Genomic DNA, 20,410 nt, shown 5'->3' with positions numbered 1-20,410 from the left:
TCGTCTCTCTCTCTACCTACTCTTTCTCTCTCCCTACTGTTCTCTCTCTCTCTCTCTCTCTCTCCTCCTCCTCGCTCTGCCTGTCTGTCGTCTCTCTCTCCCTCTCTGTCTGCCTCTCTCTCTGTCTCTATGTTTGCTGGGCAGAATAGTGCAGGGCGCTGGGGTGTATTCACTGTCAATCCCTCGTCCTTGGCAGGATAAGACCGTGTCATTCAGGAGGTGTGACTTCCTGTTTCAGCTTCAGCTCCAGCCCGATGGTTCCCAGGTTAGACAGTGTTCTTTCAGTGACAGCTGGTGGCAGGTCCTCGGTGGGACAAGACTGGAGTGAGCTGTTGAGAGAGTGAAGGTGTACACAAGAGGTACCAAAGTACAGCGAAAAGTTTTGTTTTGCAAGCAGCACAGGAAGATCAAGCGGACAGGGTTACACTGCACAGGAAGCGCACAAAGCAATATCCACATGAGACTGAAATGAGAGAGGTTCATTCAAGCTGGGAAGAAGCTGTTTCTGACCTGCTGGTTCGTGTGTTCAAGCTTCTGTCTCTTCAGCCTGATGGAAGAGGTGGTAGGAGAGCATTCCCAGGGTGGGAGGGGTCTTTGATGATGCGGCAGCCTTTCCACGGCAATGAGAAGTGTAAATAGAGCCTGTGCATGGAAGGTTGGCTCCCTTTCCCGCTCACAGAACCGACCAGCTGGCAGCAAAACTATTGGAGTTCAGGTAGTGAGTGAGGATTGTGGGGGTAGGGTGATGTCAGCCCTGAGGTTTGGTGGGTATAACCTGGCACCCTCAGTGCAGGGATGCTGTGAATTCCTGATGTTTGCCTTCACCCTGGTGTTAGTGCCTTCCGCGATGCGATTCATGTGTTTTACTCACGTTTTCCTTCCCCCCTCCCCAGAGGAAGACAATGAGATTCATGCCTTGGATTTCTGCTGTGATGCGAGTGTGTATGCTACAGCGGGCAAAGACCGGCAAATCCGACTGTACGACAGCAGAACGAGCCAGGTGAGAGTCCGGCTGCTTCCGCTATATACTGCTGTCATTCCACAGGCTTTTCCAGCATGACCACTCTCAATGGGGAACCTCAGAGTCCCAGGTCCCCCTCTGCCCCCTCTCCATCCCCCTGTTCTTTTGTGCTAGCGTGTGAGTTTCAGCCTGCTTTCAACTGGGAACTGAGCTTTTCATTAATCTCTTATCCAGAAGTGTACTTAGATGGTTTATTTCCACAATAAAGCAATTTTTAATTACAATTGAAGCGGCCGAGAATTGACTGATTGTGTGGTCAGTGAGTTTGTGTGGAAGGAGATGGGCCCACCTATAACGTGTTTATTTGGGACGAAAGGGCAGTTGCAAACTCAGCGCGCTTTTCCTGCAGTGTCCCTATCCCCAGCTCCTTGCCAAATGCCCTCCCTTTCCCAATCCCTAACACCCTGTTCCAGCCTGACTTGGATTTTGACCCAGCCTGCCGTTCGCCCACAGATAGCCAAGGTATTTGAAGCTCCTGACTTCAAGAGCAACGAGAATCTGACGCTGACCAGTGGTCATTCCCGCCGAATCTTTGCTCTGCGTTTCCACCCGGACGAACGCCACATCTTCCTGACCGGGGGCTGGGACAACAGTGTGAAGGTACGGGCACCCTCTCTGTGTCTGTCTGCCAGCCAGCCCAGGCCAAAGGGAGAGAGGGGACTACTCGCAGCAACACTGGTTGGGGGATAACAGCTCAGAGGGTGAGATGGATCTCCTCCCTGTAAATTATTCCACTGGTTGGGGGATAACAGCTCAGAGGGTGAGATGGATCTCCTCCCTGTAAATTATTCCACTGGGTGGGGGATATCAGCTCAGAGGGTGAGATGGATCTCCTCCCTGTAAATTATCCCACTGGGTGGGGGATATCAGCTATGAGCAAGAGAGAGAGATCTACTCCCAGCAAAATAACCCACTGAGTGAGGGGTATCAGCTCAGAGGGATCTACTCCATGTAAAATATTCCACTGAGTGAGGGGATCAGCTCAGAGGGATCTACTCCATGTAAAATATTCCACTGGGTGAGGGGGATCAGCTCAGAGGGATCTACTCCATGTAAAATATTCCACTGGGTGAGGGGATCAGCTCAGAGGGATCCACTCCCTGTAAAATATCCCACTGGGTGAGGAGGATCAGCTCAGAGGGATCCACTCCCTGTAAATATCCCACTGAGTGAGGGGGATCAGCTCAGAGGGATCCACTCCCTGTAAAATATCCCACTGAGTGAGGGGTATCAGCTCAGAGGGATCTACTCCATGTAAAATATTCCACTGAGTGAGGGGATCAGCTCAGAGGGAGAGGGGGATCTAATCCCTGTAAAATATCCTACTGAGTGAGGGGTATCAGCTCAGAGGGATCTACTCCATGTAAAATATTCCACTGGGTGAGGGGTATCCGCTCAGAGGGAGAGGGAGATCTAATCCCTGTAAAATATCCCACTGAGTGAGGGGATCAGCTCAGAGGGAGAGGGAGATCTAATCCCTGTAAAATATCCTACTGAGTGAGGGGTATCAGCTCAGAGGGATCTACTCCATGTAAAATATTCCACTGAGTGAGGGGATCAGCTCAGAGGGAGAGGGGGATCTAATCCCTGTAAAATATCCTACTGAGTGAGGGGTATCAGCTCAGAGGGATCTACTCCATGTAAAATATTCCACTGGGTGAGGGGTATCCGCTCAGAGGGAGAGGGAGATCTAATCCCTGTAAAATATCCTACTGAGTGAGGGGTATCAGCTCAGAGGGATCTACTCCATGTAAAATATCCCACTGTATGAGGGGATCAGCTCAGAGGGAGAGGGGGATCTAATCCCTGTAAAATATCCTACTGAGTGAGGGGTATCAGCTCAGAGGGATCTACTCCATGTAAAATATTCCACTGGGTGAGGGGATCAGCTCAGAGGGAGAGGGGGATCTAATCCTTGTAAAATATTCCACTGAGTGAGAGATATTTCCCAGTGAACAGAGGCAGAGAAACATTAGTGCAGGTAAAACAAATCTGTGCAACTGCAGTAGTTTACACGCAAGGGAGCTGTCTCTGTGTGACTCCCCGTGCTGTCGGAGGGAGCTGTCTCTGTGTGACTCCCCGTGCTGTCGGAGGGAGCTGTCTCTGTGTGACTCCCCGTGCTGTCGGAGGGAGCTGTCTCTGTGTGACTCCCCGTGCTGTCGGATGGAGCTGTCTCTGTGACTCCCCGTGCTGTCGGAGGGAGCTGTCTCTGTGTGACTCCCCGTGCTGTCGGAGGGAGCTGTCTCTGTGTGACTCCCCGTGCTGTCGGAGGGAGCTGTCTCTGTGTGACTCCCCGTGCTGTCGGAGGGAGCTGTCTCTGTGTGACTCCCCGTGCTGTCGGAGGGAGCTGTCTCTGTATGACTCCCCGTGCTGTCGGAGGGAGCTGTCTCTGTGTGACACCCCGTGCTGTCAGAGGGAGCTGTCTCTGTGTGACACCCCGTGCTGTCGGAGGGAGCTGTCTCTGTGTGACACCCCGTGCTGTCGGAGGGAGCTGTCTCTGTGTGACTCCCCATGCTGAAGGAGTGAGCTATCTCTGTGTGACTCCCCGTGCTGTCGGACGGAGCTGTTTCTGTGTGACACCCCGTGCTGTCGGACGGAGCTGTTTCTGTGTGACACCCCATGCTGTTGGAGGGAGCTGTCTCTGTGTGACTCCCCATGCTGTCGGAGGGAGCTGTCTCTGTGTGACTCTCCGTGCTGTCGGAGGGAGCTGTCTCTGTGTGACTCCCCGTGCTGTTGGAGCGACCTGTCTCTGTGTGACTCCCCGTGCTGTCGGAGGGAGCTGTCTCTGTGTGACTCCCCGTGCTGTCGGAGCGACCTGTCTCTGTGTGACTCCCCGTGCTGTCGGAGGGCGCTGTCTCTGTGTGACACCCCATGCTGTCGGAGGGAGCTGTCTCTGTGTGACTCCCCGTGCTGTCGGAGCGACCTGTCTCTGTGTGACACCCCATGCTGTCGGAGGGAGCTGTCTCTGTGTGACTCCCCGTGCTGTCGGAGGGAGCTGTCTCTGTGTGACTCCCCGTGATGTCGGAGGGAGCTGTCTCTGTGTGACTCCCCGTGCTGTCGGAGCGACCTGTCTCTGTGTGACTCCCCGTGCTGACGGACGGATTCTGTTTACTCCAGATCTGGGACAAGCGAATGGAGAAGGAGGCTCGGCGCTTTCTCAATGGCCCCCACATCTGTGGCCGTGGCATTGACGTCAGGGTGAGCTGCTCATGCCGAGGGGTACCGCGCCTGTACACTCCCTGCTCTTCCAGTCGTTTGATTTCACTTCAGTTAACACTCACTCCTGGCAAAGACCTGCAGCCCAGAGAGAGGTTACATAACCCAGCTGATCCGCATGGTGAGGTTTCATCCAGGCACATTCCCACCGCCTCTCCCTATCCACACAAGGGGTATCCGCAGGACCATTGTCCCCGCATTCCCCGCACATACAGGGGCATCACTGGGGCCATTCCACCTCCTCCCCCCACACACACACACCAGGGGTATCACAGTGACCGTCCTCCCCACAGGGGCCACTCTCCCCCCATCCCCACACACCGGGGGTATCACAGTGGCCATCCTCCCCACAGGGGCCACTCTCCCCCCACCCCCACACAGCGGGCGCATCACAGGTCTACTCCCTGTGCCCTCCCCACACTCTCACAGGGGGCAGCACCAAGGATATTCCTTCCTTTCTTCCAGACTTTTCTGCATTTCCCCTCACTGCCCCACCCCCAGCTAGCTCCGGTTGTCTCCGGTACAGCCCACAGTGCACTGCTCAATGATACCCTTACAGTTGAATAGCCAACCTTCATGCTTGTTTTCTGTGGTCTGGGTATCACGGAACAGATTCAGGCTGGGGAAGGCCCACAACTTTCCTTCCCTGATTGGGGGAGGGGGAAGGGGGATGGTGTCCCTTAGTGAGCCTAGTTTTCAATCCCAGATTTCTGCTCTGAATTACCCCTCACTGCCTGATGGGATTCGAGCCTATCAGGACAGTGCCATGCCTGTCACTCAGGTTATTACACAAACAGGGAGCGAGGGAGGGAAATGATGGGAACAAGGGAGAGGGAGGGAAGGAAAGGGAAAGTGAGGGAGAGAGGGAAATGGAGAGGAGGTGACGGATGGGGAGCGGGAGGGAGGGAGGGAAGCATGGATGGAGGGGAGGGAACAAGTGTGAGTGGGAGGAAGGGTAGTGGAGTGGGAGGAAGGGTAGGGGCATAGGAGGTTTGGAGGGACGGAAGTGGAGTGGGAGGTGAGGGAAGGAGAGTAGGAGAGAAGATAATGGAGTAGGAGGTTGGGAGGGAGGGAAGGGGAGTGGGAGGTTGGGAGGGAGAGAAGGGGAGTGGGAGGTGGGGAAGGAGGGAAGGGGAGTGGGAGTTGGGGAGGAGGAGTGGGAGGTAGGGAAGGGGTGTGGGAGGTAGGGAGGGAAGGGGTGTGGGAGGTGGGGAGGGAGGGAAGGGGAGTGGGAGGGAGGGAAGGGGAGTGGGAGGTGGGGAGGGAAGGGGAGTGGGAGGTGGGGAGGGAGGGAGTGGGAGGGAAGGGGAGCTGATGTGAACAGGACAGTCTGAAGGCAGGTTCGGATCGAACATTGTGACCCTGTGGTGATTTGCAGGGAAACTGGATCCTGACAGGAGCGTGGGTGGCCCACAATGCCCTGAAACTATGGGATTATCGGAGTTTACGGCAGGAGAAGACCATTCCGTTTCCCGTCGGGAAGGGGGAGAGCGAGTTTCTGTACACTGCCCAGTTCTGTAACAGTGAGGTGGTCATCAGTGGAGGCAGTGGGACACACAGTGCACATGCCATCAACTACAAAACAGACCAGGTAACCCCTGCCTGCGCCAGCTCACTGCCGGAGAGTATCGAGTCAGTGCAGGGCAGGCCGAGGGAGTGAGGGACGAGAATGATCCCAGGGTGAAGGGCCAGGCGTATGAGGAGCAGTTGAGGATTCGGGGTCTGCACTCGAAGGAGTTTAGGTTGGTGGGGGGCGAGGGATGTCTCTGATTGAAACTTACAGAACACTGAGAGCCCTGGATAGAGTGAACATGGAGCCAATGTTGCCATGAGTAGGAGAGACTAGGACCTGAAGGCACTGACTCAGTGTGAAGGGACATCTCTTTCGAACTGAGATAAGGAGGAATTTATTCAGCCAGAGAGTGGCTAATCTGTGGAACTCATTGTCACAGAAGGTCATTGAGTGTATTTAAGACACAGATAGATAGGGTCTTGATTGCTGAGGAGATCAAAGGTTACAGGGCGAAGCCACAGGAATGGGGCTGGGAAGCATAACAGCCATGATTGAATGGTGGAGCAGGCTCAAGGGGCCGAATGACCCAATTCTGCTGCTGTGTCTTATGGTTTTAAGGATGGGCTAGGAGACAGAATGGAAGGAAGTAGCTCCAGTGACTGGGCATTTCGCCTCGAGTATTCGCTGTCAGAGAACGATGAACAGGAACTGTACTGATGTATGTTGTGCTTTCCCTACACAGGATCTTGGTGAGGTAGCACTGGGCAGAAACACTGTCCAGGCTGTGGATAGTGCCCTCGATGGCCAGCTGATTGCAGTGGCAGGTGTGAATGGGAACCTCCACCTTGCTACTCTCTATTAGCCTGGTGAAGAACAGCAACATTTCCCCTGGTGAAGCCAGCCCTGCTGAGCTGGGCAAAAGGGAGGGAGGTGTCAACTGACGAGCCCATTGCCAGGAGATGACCAGCCTCGCTCACTTGCCAGTGTCTGGAGCAGCCAGCAGCACCATGCTGATTCTGCAGTGTTTGGAAGGACACGGTGGTGGGAATTCTGCTTTGTATGATTCACTGTTAGAAACCGAGGTGTAATTCAGCTTTAGGCAATCCCGCAGCCCCTCAGGGAAACCACACCAAGAGCTTAATATTCACTGAATGGTTTTGTCACACCTGGCCACTGAAATGTCTATTAAACACAGGAAATATGCTTTCATCAAGTCCAAGCTACATATCACAAACTTGGTGAAGTAACTCCTGACTTAGTGAAATTGGTGATGGCACTGTACAAATAAACCTGAAATAGGCAGCAGTTTCTTACATTCGAGTCAAACTTTTATTCGACTTAACATTGGCCCAACCCAGCCATCCTCAGTGACAGCCAAAACAGGTGCATGCCTCTTGATTGAAAAATAGTTTAGTTTTAGCTGATCTTGGGTTGTCAGTTATATGTTGCTATTTATACATATTTTAGCCCAGCAGTTGTTTTGGTTATTTTTGACATTAGAAACCGCGTTATGCTTTCCACTTGTATCACTGCCCACAATCTTCCTCAACAAGACCTGATTCTTGTCCCCATGGCCACTGTGAGCCCTGGCACCCTCCATGCACCAGTAATGACTGATCACACAGAACCATTGCACCTTCCCAAGGATCGAAGAGATTTGGAGCAATGGGAAACCATTGCTTTTAGTTTGAGTGAAGAGAAAGAGAAAAGACTGACTCTGACAAGCCAGACCATCCCTCCAGCACTGTGTTTGGCACTAAACAATGACCAAAACTGTGCAGCCGAAGTTGCCAATAAAATTGTTGCTTTGTTACTAATTTTGTGTAGTGCTGCAGTCAGCATTTTCATTACTACCGACTGGTTTGTAGGTCTGACCAGCTTAAGTTAACGCACATACACACGGAGCATGCTTAAACATTTTCACCTGCAAAGCTTGCTTTCTGCATTTGAAAACATTGAAATGTTGAAACAGTATCCCATGGATGGAAAATACATGACCTGCATGTTTAAACTGAAATGGACCAGTGTAAGAACACTGCTTCCTGCTCAGTCAGCTCTTTGCTGTCATCCTCAGGCACACACACACATACTCACTCGCACATCACTCTCACACGTACTCTCACATACACACACTAATTCACGTTCACACTTGCACACATTCGGACACACACTGATATTCTTTCACACGTGCAACACACACACACACATTCTCACACTCTCAGACACACACACACACACATGTTCAGACTCACATGTTCACGCTCACAGACACACGTACACTCTCAGACACACACAAACTCATATTCACACTCGCAGACACACATGCTCACACTCAAGATACACACATTCGCACACACAGACATACATTCTCACACTCACAGACACACAGTGACACAAACTCATTCTGACACTCACAGGCACACACATTCTCTCACACTCTGTCAAACACACACACCCACCACTCCCTGGTGCTGAAAGTGTGTTCAAGTCCAGGAGCAGGGATGTCTTGCTGCAGTTGCACAGGGCCTTGGTGCAGTTTTAAGGTCTCCTTATCTGAGGAAGGATGTTCTGGCAATGGAGGGAATGCAGCAAAGGCAGACTGATTCCTGGGATGGCAGGACTGACAGACGGAGAGGTAGGATTATATTCACTGGAACTTAGAAGAATCAGGGTGAATATCATGGAAACCTATAAACTTCTAACAGGACTAGACAGGTTAACACAGTAAGGATGCTGTCGATGACTAGGGAGTCCAGAACTTGTGGTGGTGGGAGTGGGGATAGGGAGCCTGTGGGATTATCTGCAGCAGAAAGCAGTTCAGATTAAAGCACTGATTTCAAGAAGTTGTTGGGTATAATTCTTGGGGCTAAAGGGGTATGGGGAGGAAACGGGAATGGCACTGAGATCACTTTGAATGGTGGAGCAGGCTGGGCATGTCGAAAAGAGCTGTGTTCTGCAGAGAAATATCAATATTCCCGTCAGTTGGGAAGGTGAGCAGCCTTCGGAATTTAGTCTGATAAAGTGTGATTGCAAGTATTTGCTGAACAACGTAAGGGAATACTCTAAAAAAAATTGGCAACACAAAGGGAGCTCTGAGATAACATGCAGTGAAACAGCAGCTAGACATTTTCATTTCCTCACAGTGTTGGGCTCGCCGGCTGGGCCCAGCACGTATTGCCCCCGTCCCTAGTTGCTCAGTGCCATTCCTGTTACTTTGAGTAGGTGGGGTTGAGCTGTCTCGTTGAACCACTGCAGCCCATCTCCTTAGGGAGGGAATTCCAGGATTCTGACCCAGCAACACTGAAGGAACAGCAATATATTTCTGAGTCAGGATGGTGAGGGGCTCGGAGGGGAACTTTCAGGGGGCTGGTGTTCCTGTGTATCCGCTGCCCCTTGTTTGAGATTTTGACATCTGAATGCGGCGGTTATTGGGACAAGGATGGAGATTCCTGACTGAAGACGACATCGTTAGGGTTCATGTTGAAGGTTTACAAATAAAGACCATTGGAACTGAACAGGGACACAGACATATCACGAGATGTCAACGAGAACATGGCTCACTCTTTGTTGGAAAACACTAACTCCAAATGTGTTCAATCAAACTCACTTTGGATTTAGCAAAACACTAGTGACTATTTCCAGTTCTGAAATATTCCCCAAAAATAAACAACATTTATGTTCCCAAGTAAAATCAGTCAAGCTTGAGTCCCACTGGTCAATGGATACCACTGTTTACAGCCTCTGGACTCCAAGCTTACGCTGTTTGGGCCTTCAAGCTTCAGATTCTTCTTCCTTCTTTGTCTGATGCTTGATCCTGTTTGCTTGTATAAATGTACCTAATTTCTCAAACTTATGGAAAGGACATTATCAACCTGGAGAGGGTTCAGAAGAGATTCAATAGGATGTTGCCAGGAATGGAGGGTTTGAGGTACAAAGAAAGGCTGGATGGGCTGGGACATTTTTCCACTGGAGTGTAGGAGGTTGAGAGATGAGCTTGTAGAGGTTCATAAAATCATGAGGGGCACAGACAGAGTTAATGGTGCGTGTCTTATCCCCAGGATGGGGTATTTCAAGGCTGGGGACACATTCTCAGGAAGAGAGGAGGGAGATTTAAAAAGACACCGGGAGGGTCTGTTTCAGTATTGTAGCTCTATGACTCAATGACTAAGGTGTGGGACTCAGTACTGCATTCCAGCATACACTGAATAATGTCACATAAAAACCAGAAGAACTGCAGATGCTGTAAATCAGGAACAAAAACAAAGTTGCTGGAAAAGCTCAGCAGGTCTGGCAGCATCCGTGAAGGAGAAAACAGAGTTAACGTTTCAGGTCTGGTGACCCTTCCTCAGAACTGAATAATGTCACACTATTCCAGTTGATCAGGTTATCTCCTGGTACATGTCTCATCAGATAAGATCTGGTTACTTTATTTAATTAAGTTGTGTTCTGCCCATATTTGACTCCACAGAGTTGGCTACATTTACCAGCATGCAATTCAGTCTGGCAACACTGTCCATCAAGCCTTACACAGACCCTGGCCTTTTCTGACAGGGTAAATGTCTGTCGCTAACCTTGTTGAGGCCCAGGTATCACACCCCATTTCTGGCCAGCACTGGGAGATATCCCCAGCTGAGAATGACCAACATGCACCACTCCAGAACAGCCACGGAGGCATTGACAAGGCACTTGACCCAGTCCGAGTGATTACCCCAGATAGAGAGACCAGGGTGTAGCTGCACCCCACTGCGGTCAGAGAGTCTGGATATGAGCACTCACGGGGAGACATGTGGAAGAATTCATCCAATGGACAAACAGCAGCATTGCGTTCCCGTGAGCAGATCGATTAACACAGCTGGTGTGGTAGGAGTTACCTGCTTGATGATAAGTGTTTACGGGAAATTCAGAATGTCCACAAGGACTGTTTCCAACTTGTATAGCTGCACCGTAGAAAGCATCCTATCGAGATGCATCACAGCTTGGTACGGCAACTGCTCTTCAGACGACTACAAGAAACTACAGAGAGTTGTGAACACAGCCTGGCTCATCACATACAGCAGGCTTCCATCCATTAACTCCATTTACACTTCCTGCTGTTTTGGCAAAGCAGTCAACATTGTCAAAGACCCCTCACAACCTGATAATAATCTCTTCCACTTTGGGCAGAAGGTATAAAATACGTATTGAAAACACGTATAAACAGATTCAAGAACAGCTTCTTCCCCGCTGTTATCAGACTTTTGAACTGACCTCTCAAACGTTAATGTTGATCTCTCTCTCTCTCTCTCTGCACTTTCTCTGCAGCTGTAACACTGCATCTTGCACTCTGTCCTGCTGCCCTGATGTAGTTTGTATGGTCCAATCTGCCTGTATAGCACACAAAACACTACTTTTCACTGTATCTCAGTACGTGTTACAACAATAAATCAAACTCAAACTCAACTTAAATGCAAAGATTCATTTCTCTTAGAAGCACACGATCATCAGAGAGTAGAGATAAGCCTGCTAAACAGCTTTCCACTCCTGAAACATCAGCTTTCCAGCTCCTCTGATGCTACTTGGCCTGCTGTGTTCATCCAGCTCTACACCTTGTTATCTCAGCCTTCCAATCTTTGTCTTTTTAAGGGTGGAGACCATGAGTTTGGAAGGTGCTGCCTGAGGGTCTTTGGTGAATCTCTACAGTGCATCTTGTAGATGGTACACACTGCTGTGACTGAGCATTGGTGGGGGAGGGAGTGGGATGTTTGTGGATGTGGTGCCAATCAAGCGGGGGCTGCTTTGTCCTGGATGGTGTCGAGCTTCTTGAGTGTTGTTGGAGCTGGCCCCATCCAGGGGCAAGTTGGGGGGTATTCCCTCACACTCCTGCCTTGTGCCTTGTAGATGGTGGGACAGGCTTTGGGGAGCCAGGAGGGGAGTGACTCGCCGCAGGATTCCCAGCCTTTGACCTGCTCTTATAGCCACTGTGTTTATGTGGTGAGTCCGGTTGAGTTTCTGGTCAATGCTAACCCCAGGATGTTGATTCAGTGATGATAACATCATTGAATGTCAAGGGACTGTGGTTAGATTGTCTCTTATTGGTGATAGTCATAGCCTGGTATTTGTTTGGCGCGAATGTCACTTTCCACTTGTTAGCCCAAGCCTGGATGTTGTCCAGATCTTGCTGCATGTGAACACGACCTGCTTCAGTATCTGAGGAGTCACGAATGGTGCTGAATATTGTACAATCATCGGTGAACATCCCACTTCTGACCTTATGATGGAGGGAAGGTCATTGATGAAGCAGCTGAAGATGGTTGGGCCGAGGACATGACCCTGAGGAACTGCTGCAGAGATGTTCTGGAGCTGAGATGACTGGCCCCCAACAACCACCTTCCTATGTGTCAGGTACGACTCCAGCCATAGCCTTTGCAGTATCCAGTGTCTCCAACCGTTTCCTGATATCATGTGAAGTGAATGGAATTGGCTGTAGACTGGGATCTGGAGGAGGCTGAGATGGATCATCCACTCGGCACTTCTGGCTGAAGATTGCTGTGAAAGCTTCAGCCTTATCTTCTGCACTGATGTGCTGGGCCCTTCCATCATTGAGGATGGGGGTATTCGTGGAGCCGCCTCCTCCAGTGAGTCATTGCATTGTTCACCACCATTCGCGACTGGATGTGGTAGGACTGCAGAGCTTAGATCGGATCCATTGGGTGTGGGATCACTTAGCTCTGTCTATCACTTGCTGCTGTCACTGTTTGGCATGTGAATGTCCCGTTTGGTGGCTTCACCAGGTTGACATCTCATCTTCAGGTACAGCCTGGTGCTGCTCCTGGCATGCCCTTCTGCACTCTCCATTGAACCAGGATTGATCCCCTGGCTGGATAGTAACTGTTGAGAGGGGGATATGTCGGACAATGAGGTTACAGATTGTGCTGGAGTACAATTCTGCTGCTGTTGATGGCCCACAGCGCCTCACGGATCCCCAGGCTTGAGTTGCTAGATCTGTGTGAAGCCCCAGAATCATAAAGATATACAGCTCAGAAATAGACCTTTCAGTCCAATTTGTCTGTGCCAACCAGATATCCGACGTAAATCCAGTCCCTTTTCCCAGCATTTGGTCCCTATTCCCCTAAACCCTTCCTAATCATGTACCCATCCAGATGCCTTTAATTGTTGTAACTGTACCAGCCTCCACCACTACCTCTGGCAGCTCATTCCATACACGCACCACCCTCTGTGTGAAGAGGTTGCTCCTCAGGTCCCTTTCCCCTCTCACCTTAAACCTATGCCCTTCTAGTTTTGGACTCCCCAACCCTGGGGAAAAGACCTGACCATTTACCCTATCCAAGCCCCTTACGATGTTATAAACCTCTATAAGGTCACCCCTCAGCCTCTGACGCTCCAGGGAAAATAGCCCCAGCCTGTTCAGCCTCTCCCTGTAGCTCAAACCCTCCAGCCCCAGCAACATCCTTGTAAATCCTCTCTGAACCCTTCCAAGTTTCACACCATCCTTCCTGTAGCAGGGAGACCAGAACTGATTTTACTTGGGAACATAAATGTTGTTTATTTTTGGGGAATATTTCAGAACTGGAAATAGTCACTGGAAATAGTTAGAATTGCCAGAGGCTTCGCTATCCTATTCAAATTGTTGCCTTCACTCTCTGAATCTGGCCAGTCTCCCATTGGCAGTACCATTGGATTCTATATATATAATACGTATATACGGTAGAGACCTGCTGGGTGGTGTCTGGAAAGAAGCGATATCACAGCAGCGTACTCACACTTCTGATTTAGGAACCGGAGTAAGCCATTTGGCCCATGAGCCGGATCCCTATGAGATCCCAGCTGATCTGATTGTTATTGACTCCACAATCCCACTTACTCTAAGTATATTTGAGCACCCCCCCCACTTCCCCCACTTACCAAGAATCTATCCACCTCTTTTTCAGAGACTTTCTTTACTCACCCATGGAATGTCGGTGTTGCTGGCTGGGCCAGTATTTTTGCCCAGAGGGCAGTTAAGAATTAACCACGATGCTGTGGGTCTGGAGTCACGTGTAGACCAGGCCAGGTAAGGATGGAAGTTTCCTTCCCTAAACAACATGAGTGAACCAGATGAGTTTTTCCCGACATTAGACAATGGTCGTTGTTGGACTCTTCATTCTAGATTCTTTATTGAATTCAAATTCCACCATCTGCCACGGTGGGATTCGAACCTGGGACCCCAGAACATTATCTGAGTTTCAATGTTGTGAGAAGCCTCCAGGGCTCTGGAACTGGGACCTTCTGACCGTGCGCACTCTGAGGTGGAAAACGGATAGCTGCAGTGAAAATGGCTATCAGTCACACGTCCGTTGTGTGCGAGTTGCTGGGGATTCTCGCTCGTGCCCCTTTCAGTGCTGTGAAAGCGTTCTTGTAGTGGGGCGGCGGTGTCCCTACTTTGAGCCAGGAGGCCCACTTGCTCTGGAGGTGAGCACTAACACATCTGAAAGGGCTGATGAGAAATCTTTTCAGTCCGAGCAGTTGTGACTGTCACTGTGTCAGGTGGTGCACATTTGCAGTGTGTAACTGTAGAAGGATTGGCTCCTGTTCTACCCTTCAGCAGCTGGTGGTGACCATCTCTCACCTGCATGACACTGGGTGAAGAATACTCAATGAAAGATCAGGTGTATATCACAGTAAGTCTATCATTTCATGACAGTTGGCTCAGCGGTTAGCACTGCTGCCAAACGGGGCCAGGGACCTGGGTTCGATTCCATTCTCAGGCGACGGTCTGCGTGGAGTTTGCATGTTCTCCCCGTGTCTGCTTGGGTTTCCTTTCATTTCCTCCCACAGTCCAAACGTGGACAGGTTAGGGTGGGATTGGCCGTGGTAAATTACCATTAGTGCCCAGGGATGTGCGGGTTAGGGTGGATTGGCCGTGCTAAATTGTCCCATAGTGCCCAGGGATGTGCAGGTTAGGGTGGATTGGCCGTGCTAAATTGTCCCGTAGTGCCCAGGGATGTGCAGGTTAGGGTGGGATTGGCCGTGCTAAATTGTCCCGTAGTGCCCAGGGATGTGCAGGTTAGGGTGGGATTGGCCGTGCTAAATTGTTCCGTAGTGCCCAGGGATGTGCGGGTTAGGGTGGATTGGCCGTGCTAAATTGTCCCGTAGTGCCCAGGGATGTGCGGGTTAGGGTGGGATTGGCCGTGCTAAATTGTCCCGTAGTGCCCAGGGATGTGCAGGTTAGGGTGGGATTGGCCGTGCTAAATTGTCCCGTAGTGCCCAGGGATGTGCGGGTTAGGGTGGATTGGCCGTGCTAAATTGTCCCGTAGTGCCCAGGGATGTGCGGGTTAGGGTGGGATTGGCCGTGCTAAATTGTTCCGTAGTGCCCAGGGATGTGCAGGTTAGGGTGGACTGGCCGTGCTAAATTGTTCCATAGTGCCCAGGGATGTCCAGGTTAGGGTGGATTGGCCGTGCTAAATTGTCCCATAGTGCCCAGGGATGTGTGGGTTAGGGTGGATTGTCCGTGCTAAATTGTCCCATAGTGCCCAGGGATGTGCGGGTTAGGGTGGGTTGGCCGTGCTAAATTGTCCCATAGTGCCCAGGGATGTGAGGGTTAGGGTGGGATTGTCCGTGCTAAATTGTCCCATAGTGCCCAGTGATGTGCAGGTTAGGGTGGGATTGTCCGTGCTAAATTGTCCCATAGTGCCCAGGGATGTGCAGGTTAGGGTGGGATTGGCCGTGCTAAATTGTCCCATAGTGCCCAGGGATGTGCGGGTTAGGGTGGGTTGGCCATGCTAAATTGTCCCATAGTGCCCAGGGATGTGCGGGTTAGGGTGGGATTGGCCGTGCTAAATTGTCCCATAGTGCCCAGGGATGTGCAGGTTAGGGTGGATTGGCCGTGCTAAATTGTCCCGTAGTGCCCAGGGATGTGCGGGTTAGGGTGGGTTGGCCGTGCTAAATTGTCCCATAGTGCCCAGGGATGTGCGGGTTAGGGTGGATTGGCCGTGCTAAATTGTCCCATAGTGCCCAGGGATGTGCAGGTTAGGGTGGATTGGCCGTGCTAAATTGTCCCGTAGTGCCCAGGGATGTGCGGGTCAGGGTGGGTTGGCCGTGCTAAATTGTCCCGTAGTGCCCGGGGATGTGCAGGTTGGGATGGATTGGCCATGGAAATGTGGGGTTATGGGGATAGGCTGGGGGGATGGGGATGGGTGGGATGCTGTTTGGAGGGTCAGTGCAGACTAGTTGAGTTGAATGGCCTCTTTATGCGCTGTAGGGGTTGAATCCAATCTGGCTGCTGCACACATGGTTCTTTCAAAGATATTTCCTGTTGATGAGGAAAAAACTTTTTGGAAAACAACTCCAGTACGATGGCGACAGAATGTTGGTGCAGTTCATTCAGGCACCAAGGACCAGCGCTGTACACTGTGTTTACATGATCCCCATGTAGTGTTTACAAAACCATGGGGTTTCCTGGTATCGTGGGTAGTGCCCCTGGCTCTGAGCTAGAAGCCCTGTCTTCGAGTCCCACTCTGCTAACTAAGGGAGCATGATTTTCTGTCTGTAAACTCCTCCCAGCTCACACCACGGGATAGAACCCAATAAATTCCTGCTCAGCCAGTTACAGGCAACTCTTGGCAGTTCCCAGCAGAGGGGAGGAAGGGTCTGAGGGGCTGAGTGCTGGAGCCTTCACATCGATTTACCCCTTAATAGGAACATCTTAGAAGGAGAAGGCACTATGTACAGGCTACTCTGTCCCAGGAATGTTTAATAGGGACATTGACAAGACAGCCTTATTTTCAGCTTAAAACAGTGGAGAGAATTTTACTTTCAGTTTAACAGTGTAGAGGGAGCTTCACTCTGCATTTAACCACTTGCTGTCTCACTCCTGGGTATGAGGGGGACAGTGTAAAGGAAGCTTCACTCTGTATCTAACCCTCCTGGGAGTGTTTGATGGGGGACAGTGTAGAGGAAGCTTTACTCTGTATCTAAGCCCGTACTGACCCGTCCTGGGGGTGTTTGATGGGGGACAGTGTAGAGGAAGCTTTACTCTGTATCTAACCCCATTCTGTCCCATCCTGGGAGGGTTTGATGGGGGACAGTGTAGAGGAAGCTTTACTCTGTCTCTAACCTCGTCCTGTCCCTGTCCTGTCAGTGTTTGATGGGGGACAGTGTAGAGGTAGCTTTACTCTGTCTCTAATCTCGTCCTGTCCCTGTCCTGTCAGTGTTTGATGGGGGACAGTGTAGAGGGAGCTTTAGCGTCAGTTTGAATGAGTAGAGGGAGTCTGAGAGGAGTAGCTACTGAGGCTGCTGAAGAGTTAGGGACAGGGTTATTTGGTAAGTGACTCCCTCTGGTATGAATGGACAAAGAGAAGGATTTTTCAAAGGGGTGAAACATTGAACTGTTAAGGGTGTTCTGATACAGGGATCACAGAAAGGTGGCCTGTAATCAGGATGGTGACAATGCAGGGGTGCTTTCAGGAATCTGTTCCCCCAGATCAGAGATTGTACAGAGACACGTAGCTCTCGGGAGGGAGCTCAACGCAAATTTAATTGGATGTAGTCTGGAACCACTCATGAACTAAACCATCAGATTCTGTCTGCAGAACCCAGGAGAGTGAGCCTCAGTCTGAATAGAAAGCTGTCTCATTTTCGGGAGCCTGTATACAGTTTGAATCAACCATTTCTGAAGTACAGGTAGCAGTTTTAATCCAGTCTTGGTCTTTAATGGGTAGGTCCTCAGTGACAAAACCAATGTTCCCAATGGCAGAACATTCAAAGTGCGGCATTTTAATGACTCAAGTTTGTGAATAGGTCCGGAGCTCAGAATGCTGCGTTGTCCTGGAGACCGGCCTCAGTTCCCAGGCATAGCTACTGGCTTTCTGTCTTCAGTCTTGAATTGGTCCCAGGGTGGCCAGCGATTCTCATCCATTCCCAGGGAACAGGACTCCCATCTCCAACATGTTCCAGTCCAACTCATTCACACACACACACACACACACACACATGCGCACACACACACACATGCGCACACACACACACATGCGCACAAACTCTGTCTCTCTCACACAGACACACACACATTCTCACACATGCACATGCACACATACCTCTCTCTCACACACACAAACTTTCTCTCTCACACACACACACACACTCACAGACACAGACAGACACACATACACAGAAGAAAACCGCGCACACTCACATAAGTGCAGATACTCAGATACTCGCACAAGCACACTGAAACATACAGACACATGCACAAACAGATACAGACACACGCAGAGACAGACTCACAGATACTCACAGACAAAGACACATACACAGATTCAGATGCTCAGACACACAAACACACACACACACACACACACACACACACGAGCAGACACTGTGACAGACACACATACTCACAGAGGTACAGATACTTACAGAATCAGATTCAGAGATACTCACCGAGGTGTAGAGTCTCAGAGACACACAAACAGATTGTTACACAGGTTAAGACACACAGACAGAAACACATACAGAGGTACAGACATTCAGGATCAGAAACACACAGACACACACATACATACATATACAGACACTCACACAGGTACAGACCCTTATAAGGACAGACATACTGATGCTCACGGACAGTGACAAATAGAGATATACACTCTCAAAGATACACACATACAGAGTTACACAGTGCCAATACACAGACAGAAACACACAGTGCTGACAAAGACTGACACGCACAGTCACAAACACACACACACAAGCCAGTTGACGGTTGACACATAATCACACAGGGAATGGTCTTTGCCATCTAAAACATTGTAAATCCTTCAGTCCGGAGCACTACCATTTGGGAATATTTGGCATCCACAAATGTTTTGAATTGAGTCTTGCATCTTTTCAGTGTAGGTTCCCTGGGAGCAGGAACAGGTAGAGGTACAGGAAAAGGTTTTAAATACTGGTCTATAATCTGACTGTCTGAAAGCTTCAGGTAATATAGATACCGGTGGTGCGTCCCACTCTCCACCTTGCCATTGAGCATCGCAGCACCCTCCGATCACTGAGGAAAGTGGTTCAGTGCCAGGTACTGACTCGGAGGCTGTGTCAGCGCTGTGCCGGGGTGAGAAAGGGCTGGAGACCGTACCCTGTTGCACAGGTACCAGTTACAGCTCGATCACCTCCTCCTCCTCCGGCTGTTCGGACAGGTAGCTGGCCAGGTCCCTGAGGAAGTTGAGGACGGCTCTCCAGTTGGTGATGTACCAGATCTTGTAGATTACCTCGAGTGAGAGAACCACCAGCAGCAACACTAACAGGCACAGGAAGACCCGGTCAGCACACAATATCACCCTATGTTTGAGGCTCAGGTTTTCAGGAGCAGGGCTCGGCTCAGGCTTGGTCTTCCTGTTAGTCTTGTGGTCATCCTCAGACTCCTCAGAAATGGGGTCTTCGACATTCTCTTTCTTTTCCATTGGCCTGGCACCCTTCGCCAGCCCAACCTGAGCTTCAATCTGTCGGCGAGGTGTGGGGAGATGGGTCTGCTGCCTCTCAGATTGCCAGCAGGATGAGCAGGGGATTGACCTGGAGCTTCTCCTTGATACACTTCACAGAGTCAGCACGCTTTAAAAAGCCAGCTTAGAGTCATTAACCAGGATCATCCTGTCCTCTTCAATATGGCGTGTGGTGGGGGCGGGCGAACTGCAGCTATGACACCGCGGGCTTGTTGTTGTTGTATTGTCATGGCAATATGTGTGTTTCTTACTGTACCGAGGGCTGTGGAACTGGCGAGGTCTGCTGTTGGTGATGGGCCAAGTTGTTGTTGCAGTAGTGGTGCTGCCTTGTTAAGAGAGCCAGGTTGTTGTACCGAGGGTTGCTATAGCCCCGGGTTGTTGTTGTAGTGAAGGGGTAGTTGTTGTATTTTGTAGGGCCGGGTTTTTGTTGCAGTGTCAGTTTGTTGCTGCAGTAGCGCAGGGTTGTTGCTGTAGTGCTGGGTCACTATGGTAATGCAGGGTTGTTGTTGTAGTGCTGGGTCACTATGGTAATGCAGGGTTGTTGCTGTAGTGCTGGGTCACTATGGTAATGCAGGGTTGTTGCTGTAGTGCTGGGTCACTATGGTAATGCAGGGTTGTTGCTGTAGTGCTGGGTCACTATGGTAATGCAGGGTTGTTGTTGTAGTGCTGGGTCACTATGGTAATGCAGGGTTGTTGTTGTAGTGCTGGGTCACTATGGTAATGCAGGGTTGTTGTTGTAGTGCTGGGTCACTATGGTAATGCAGGGTTGTTGCTGTAGTGCTGTGTCACTATGGTAATGCAGGGTTGTTGTTGTAGTGCTGGGTCACTATGGTAATGCAGGGTTGTTGCTGTAGTGCTGTGTCACTATGGTAACGCAGGGTTGTTGTTGTAGTGCTGGGTCACTATGGTAATGCAGGGTTGTTGTTGTAGTGCTGGGTCACTATGGTAACGCAGGGTTGTTGCTGTAGTGCTGGGTCACTATGGTAATGCAGGGTTGTTGCTGTAGTGCTGGGTCACTATGGTAATGCAGGGTTGTTGCTGTAGTGCTGGGTCACTATGGTAATGCAGGGTTGTTGCTGTAGTGCTGGGTCACTATGGTAACGCAGGGTTGTTGTTGTAGTGCTGTGTCACTATGGTAACGCAGGGTTGTTGTTGTAGCCTCCTCCCATCGTTTCTAACCGCCGCCCG

General features: G+C 50.5%; 2 protein-coding genes across 2 annotated transcripts in view; both read left to right on the top strand.

Annotated features, from left to right (window-relative positions):
- Nucleotides 1-468: 468 nt before the first annotated feature.
- Nucleotides 469-7,567, top strand: LOC125446555 (WD repeat-containing protein wdr-5.2-like). The gene is made up of 6 exons (XM_059639637.1): nucleotides 469-562; nucleotides 894-1,000; nucleotides 1,475-1,621; nucleotides 4,139-4,219; nucleotides 5,616-5,828; nucleotides 6,493-7,567. Exons 1-6 carry the CDS (start codon nucleotides 469-471, stop codon nucleotides 6,610-6,612), a joined length of 762 nt encoding a protein of 253 aa, XP_059495620.1. The 3' UTR covers nucleotides 6,613-7,567.
- Nucleotides 7,568-17,334: 9,767 nt separating this feature from the next.
- The window catches only part of kifc1 (kinesin family member C1), a 58,292-nt gene continuing 55,216 nt past the window's right edge, over nucleotides 17,335-20,410 (top strand). The window contains exon 1 of the mRNA XM_059639571.1: nucleotides 17,335-17,408. The gene's annotated coding sequence lies outside the window, so the exon portion shown is untranslated. The remainder of the gene's footprint in view (nucleotides 17,409-20,410) is intronic.

Source organism: Stegostoma tigrinum, chromosome 34 (genome assembly GCF_030684315.1).
Source record: "Stegostoma tigrinum isolate sSteTig4 chromosome 34, sSteTig4.hap1, whole genome shotgun sequence".
NCBI lineage: Eukaryota > Metazoa > Chordata > Chondrichthyes > Orectolobiformes > Stegostomatidae > Stegostoma > Stegostoma tigrinum.
The sequence above is the reverse complement of the archived record's forward strand: the minus strand, read 5'-3'. Positions and strand labels throughout refer to the sequence as shown.

Coding starts and splice junctions, on each gene's coding strand:
- LOC125446555 (XM_059639637.1), top strand. CDS start 469: ATGAGAGAGGTTCATTCAAGCTGGGAAGAAGCTGTTTCTGACCTGCTG. Junction 1,622..4,138: donor GCTGGGACAACAGTGTGAAG/GTACGGGCACCC, acceptor TGTTTACTCCAG/ATCTGGGACAAGCGAATGGA. Junction 5,829..6,492: donor TCAACTACAAAACAGACCAG/GTAACCCCTGCC, acceptor TTCCCTACACAG/GATCTTGGTGAGGTAGCACT.